This window comes from Leptodactylus fuscus, chromosome 3 (genome assembly GCF_031893055.1).
Source record: "Leptodactylus fuscus isolate aLepFus1 chromosome 3, aLepFus1.hap2, whole genome shotgun sequence".
In the NCBI taxonomy this organism is placed as follows: Eukaryota; Metazoa; Chordata; class Amphibia; order Anura; family Leptodactylidae; genus Leptodactylus; species Leptodactylus fuscus.
Window position 1 is genome coordinate 3,247,005 of NC_134267.1, and position 6,000 is coordinate 3,253,004.

General features: G+C 45.0%; 1 protein-coding gene across 2 annotated transcripts in view; it reads left to right on the forward strand.

Annotated features, from left to right (window-relative positions):
- Positions 1 to 4,444, forward strand: part of PELI1 (pellino E3 ubiquitin protein ligase 1) — a 42,020-nt gene extending 37,576 nt beyond the window's left edge. For both annotated transcript variants that reach the window (XM_075266963.1, XM_075266964.1), the window contains exon 7: positions 468 to 4,444. In XM_075266963.1, the coding sequence (XP_075123064.1) occupies positions 468 to 1,034 (567 nt within the window). In that variant the 3' untranslated portion in view covers positions 1,035 to 4,444. The remainder of the gene's footprint in view (positions 1 to 467) is intronic.
- Positions 4,445 to 6,000: the final 1,556 nt, after the last annotated feature.

A 6,000-nucleotide genomic window follows, 5' to 3' on the forward strand; every position in this document is an offset into this window, starting at 1 on the left:
ACAAGAACTTTTTGCGTGTCTGCGATGTGGGACCTCAGTCTAATAAAATGCAGCTGCAGCGGTGACTCGGGGACAAGAGGAACCCTGACCCAGTATATGGACATGTTGTCTGTGGCCTAGCAGGTGCGGGTAGCATGAGTGCAGTGTTGGCCCACGGGCACATATAACTGGGCACATATAACACGTCACAGCTGTGCGCTCGAAGCAGACGGAGAACGTGGCCCGGGAACAGTGAGCTAAGTACAGGGCGGTGGTGGGGGTAACTGGTGGGTGCCATTTGTGGACTACATGCAATGCAGCCTGTCAAAGATTGTTTCTGTATGCGGCCACTTCCCTGGCAGAGATCGTCACCCCTGACTTAGCAGTGAGGAAAAGCCATTTTAAGTTTCTTCAAAGACAAATACAGAATTTTTTTTCCTTGTGCTGTATTTAATCCAGACGTGACCACAATCCTTCTATTTTTACAGGTGGAAAACGAAAGCAATGAACTTCAGGACGGTTCCCTCATCGATCTGTGTGGAGCTACTTTGTTATGGCGCACCGCCGAAGGGCTTTCCAGAACTCCAACTGTGAAACACTTAGAAGCCCTAAGACAGGAGATCAACGCGGCGAGACCTCAGTGTCCTGTCGGCTTTAACACTCTGGCCTTTCCCAGCATGAAGAGAAAGGATGTGGTGGATGAGAAGCAGCCGTGGGTCTATCTGAACTGTGGCCACGTGCATGGCTACCACAACTGGGGGAATAAAGAGGAACGGGATGGGAAAGACCGGGAATGTCCAATGTGTCGTTCAGTGGGACCCTACGTTCCTCTATGGCTAGGATGTGAAGCTGGATTTTATGTGGATGCAGGTCCTCCAACCCATGCCTTCAGCCCCTGTGGACACGTGTGCTCAGAAAAAACCACGTCCTACTGGTCCCAGATTCCTCTTCCTCACGGTACTCACACTTTCCACGCGGCGTGTCCCTTCTGCGCACACCAGCTTTCAGGGGAACAAGGTTACATCAGACTTATTTTCCAGGGACCTCTAGACTAGGTGGCTTTGTCTTTCCCTCTTTTCGTCAGGGCTTGCACTGAACACATAAGCGACGATGGGTTTAGTTTGCTTTCCAGTGGACTTGTTTCCGAGTTTCTAGGAACCCTCATCAAGGAAAGGAAGGAAACCAGAAGCATGGAGAACCGAAAAGAGAAATGGGGAGGAAAAAAAACAAAAAAAATGTCTCTGTGCAACCAGACATTTCAATCCGGGATTATGCAGATATGATTTATTGCCTTCATTACTCTTTCTGAATGACCCACCTCAGTATTAAATTATTTTGTGGAAACTGGGGAGATTACAGTCAGCTCAAACTACATTAGTTTACAGTTCAACACGCCGTGTAAGATATAGCGTAAGGACAAGTTTTTGTATTTAACTTTAGTATGGAAAATTCCCAGTGACTCGCTGGAACCGTCCTAGATATTGATCCGTGTACTTTGGATGCTTAAAGTAGCCCAGGGACAAGTCATCACCGCACCCACAAGGACAGCGTTTCGTTCTTTTCTTTCCTTTCTGCGTTGCGAATGGGACGGGCACATCCTTACCATTGAATCCAGTATGGAGCTCAAGCAGAGGAGTCTGAGGGATCTGTAAATACGCCGCTCATCGATGTCCTCCATGTTTTAGTCTGATCACGCGCTAGTCCGTTGGCCTCCGTTTTTGTGACATTTCAGGGTTTTATTTATGGTTAGTAACTTTTCTGCCTCGTTTTATTCCTGACGTACTTGTGACCTTCCATGTTTGTCCTTTTATGAGCCATTTGGGGTTTCTTTTTGTTCCTTTTTGACCAGGAGAGAATCTCCGTACACTTTGGATATCTGCGGGGACTTCTCTTTTATTTTGTGAGCCTCCATCCTCTTGCGATTAACCCTCTAATTTCCGTGTTCCGGCAGCCGATGGTAGAGTAGGGTGTTTTTTTGGGTTTGTTTTCTGCATGATGATTGTAGCCTAGCTTTAGCTTTAAGACATCGTGTTCTCGAGAGGTGACGAATAAGGAAGCCTTTTATCGGTGAAGAAACAAGCGAATCTCTTAGGACATTGGCCAGCGGAGGGTTTTTGTTTTTTTGCACACACTCAGGAAAATCTAACTACATGGGTAGCTACTGTTTTCATGACCTAGGATGGAGAGCAGACGGGGCGCCCAGTTTCGGCTGTGTCTGGCATTTGTGAGCCTGAAATCCCGTCAAGGAGATTGTGTGAAGCCGACCATGCGCATTAGATTAGGACAGGCATGATGTCACGGAGGTGGGGGCTGCCAGCGCCTCCCCGGACAGTGAATGGGCTGTCCCTATCATCCCACTCCCATATGGGCAGACCTACGTGCCTGGCTGAGCCAAACGTACGCGTCCATAGGGGGCCACAAGGGAGAAGATATCGGTAGCCGGATAGAAGTCAACTGGCTGTTCTCTTATTATAGGCAGCGTTACTGTGTGCCCAAAGTATACAGGAGGGAAGGCGGCCATTGTGGTTATTTCTGGAAATGGAGCCGATCAGCCCACCAGGAAGAGCTTTGGTATCAGTGACCAGGGCCGTTCTTAGTGCATTAAAGGGAATGTCCACCCTTCTATTTTTTTAGGTTCAATATTCTGTGCTCACTAGTAGCAGAGTGTTATCGGCTGTGGATAAACTGATCACAAATCATCCCATTGCCAGGACCCTCCACAATCTCCTGAGCCTTGGCTTTAAGTGGTCAACTTATTCTGCAGCGCCACCACAGAGGAAATGAGGTATTACACATGGCTTTGTAATGCAGGATCGGTCCTCCAAGTCAATGCTTTATGTAACGTCTCTTCCCTAGGATTAACACAATCCTAGATAGCGATCCTCTGTCATTTATCTCCGAATTATATATTACAAGATATGAATTTTTTTTTTCCTCTAGACAATCCCTTTAATTATGCCTCCAATTATGGTGGCAGAGTTCACTTTTTTTTTTAGTACAAAGCTCCAAATACCCTGCAATGGTCATAAATAGAAAACCTCACAATTTCCCAATCTTAAGTTCCCACCGGAGGACACAGATGGACTCCGGACTAATACAGATCAGTAGAGTTCAATGTGTATAGGGTATGCCATGGGCTCATAGGGGGACGGCCCAGATTAGGGAGCCCATTGGTTCTGCAGCAGATGTCAGATCTAAGATGGCGGACACTAGGATTGGAGGTTACTCTTGTCCCAGTCATTGAACCCTTCTATGGCCGGGGGTCAGGGCTCGTCATAAACCCAATGGCGCCCCCTACAAAGTAATCTCCGAATACTGAGGGGTTTCTTGAGGCCTAACAAAACCTTCCCTGTACTTTTATAACTCGGAAGGTCGATCATGTCCGGCAGCAAAACACTGACAGACAATAACACCCTGCAATACTTATTATATATATAATATATACACACACACACACTATATATCTAAAAATACTAATTAACTAATTTAACAATCAAAACTTGTTCACAATGTTATTCTATTATTACACTGATGCTTCATCCAAACCATAAACGTAACTTATTTATTCCACATGATAAACGAAACAAACATCTAAAATAATAAATTTCCCGAATATCTGTATTTGTTCCCGCACCTCCTGTAGAACAGGAATAAAAAATAATCTAATTGTATCTGACGCAAAACGGTAACAATGAAAAATAAGTTGTCCCAAAAAACGAGCCCTGAATGGCAAAAAAAAATCCGTATCCTGTATAATACAAATACTGCAAAGTAGTAAAAGGGATTGTGTAATATAACCGCCATCATATTCACCCACAAAAATAGCATTTAATATGGGGAACGCCGTGCAAATAAATTCTAGAAGCAATGACAACATTACTGTTTTGTTTTGGGCATCCCCCCCCCATTTCTAAAAAAAAATAATTAAAAAAATCTGTTCAATACATTGTGTACCCCATAATGGTCCCAATAAAAAATACAAAAACACAAGCGCTATTTCAATAAAAGAATAAAAAATATATATTTAAAGGAGTTGCCCAGGTTATAAAACAATGTGGGACATTGCTGGGAATGAGGGATCTATACTTTACGTATATGGTCAGTGATCGGGCTCATCTGTGTATTTTGGACGCGGCAGCAGAAAAACATTGAATAAGTTTAGATCATTATTCCCTGCGTTTATCCACAGACATCCCCTTTAAAGGGATCCTATCAGTCAGACACAATTTTTTGTAGGTTCCACGTCGGAATAGCCTTAAGAAAGGTTATTCTTCTCCTACCTTTCGTTGTCTTCTTCGTGCCACCATTCATCTACAATCCCGATTTTTCTCTGTATCTAAATTAGCTCTCTCACAGCACGGGGGGCGGGCCCTAGTGTTCAGACAGCACTGGAGGCGTGCCCAATGCTCCCAGAGAACTCTCCAGCGCTGCCTCCTCTTCTTCAGAAGCGTCCTCTTCATCCTGACAGTGGCTTGTAACTTCTAGGCCTTGGGCAGAGCAGAGTGCGCATGCCTACAGGCCACGAGAAAATGGCCGCTTGCACAGTATTGTAAGCGACCATTTTCTCGTGGCTTGTGGGCATGCGCACTCTGCTCTGCCCAAGGCCTAGAAGTTAGAAGCCACCACTGGAAGAAGTGGCTGAAGAGGACGCTGCTGATGAAGAAGAGGCGGTGCTGGAGAGAGTTCTCTTGCAGCATTGGGGACGCCCCCAGTGCTGTCTGAGTGCTAGGGCCCACCCCCAGTGCTGTGAGAGCTAATTTACATACTGAGAAAAACCGGATTGTAGGCAAAAGGTGGTGCGGAGAAGACAACGAAAAGTAGGAGAAGAATAGTCTTTCTTAAGGCTATTCTGATGTGGTACCTACAAAAAATCTGAGTGATAGGATCCCTTTAAGAGCCACACTAGACTGTCTTCAGAGAGTTGAGAAATTGGAACAGAATTTTGGACCTAATAAAGTCCTGGTAAGAGGCGGAGGTTCCCTTTAAGTCCTCCTTTCCGTGTCTATGATACAAATGGCTGCCGTCGCTCCGTGTACACGACTGATCCCCCTTTGGTGTTGCCGCCCCCCGAGCGCTGCTTTGTATTCAGAAATGTAAATAACCTTCAAATTTTAGTGATATCTCTAATATATTCCTGTAAAGTCCTGACTGTACGATGGAGTTTTATTTCATTTACCGCATTATTTATTTCCTTTCGGCTTCAGGACGGGGCGACGTCCTCGCAGAGGTTGTAACCAAGGTTTTATGGGCATTGGGGTTGGAACGGGTTAATGGGAACCATCCATGATTTTACAACAAACTTTATTTAAAAAACAAAAAAAAGGGGGAAAAAAAAAAGGCTAAACTTGTCTTACTATGCATTGACTTACTGCATAAAGAGATTGTGATTGTAGTTGTCTATGAATTCCTTTCCTTTCTTGCTTTTCGTGGCAGCCGTGGCGACTTCTTTGGATCTGAATGTTAAATTTATGCAATTTCTGGTCCGCATTAGTATGCCTTCCACCTGCAGCCTGTACATTGGTGAATGTGTATCCACATGGAGAGATAGCAGGAATATCTTCTGTATTAGGTGGAGCCGTTTTCTTTCACTCATTTCTAAAGCATTCCTTCTACCAGAACTCTGATCTAGAGCTAAGCCATAAATGGTGCCCTTTGTGCAGACGAGCATACTGTGTATGGAGCCCGCGTCCGAAATAGCGATGGGGCACTTACTGAGAAACCTTAAGTATCTTTGCATATTAAATGAATTATGTGAAACTTGACGTTCTCCTTGAAGTGTCCGATTTTATTAAAGTCTTATGAGCTTCTGCCTTGTAGGAACTGGTTATGGGGGGAATGGGAGAGGACGGCCATACAAGGGCCAAGGGGGGGAGGGGTAGTATCACATCACAAATGGCATTAAAGGGGCGGTCCAGGATTAGTGAATGAGGTGCCTTCAGAGACCTCACATTGCAGAAACTTCAATCCTCTCCTGCCTGACACAAAGATACAAGTAGAACTTCTTGGATATTTCTCTTTCCT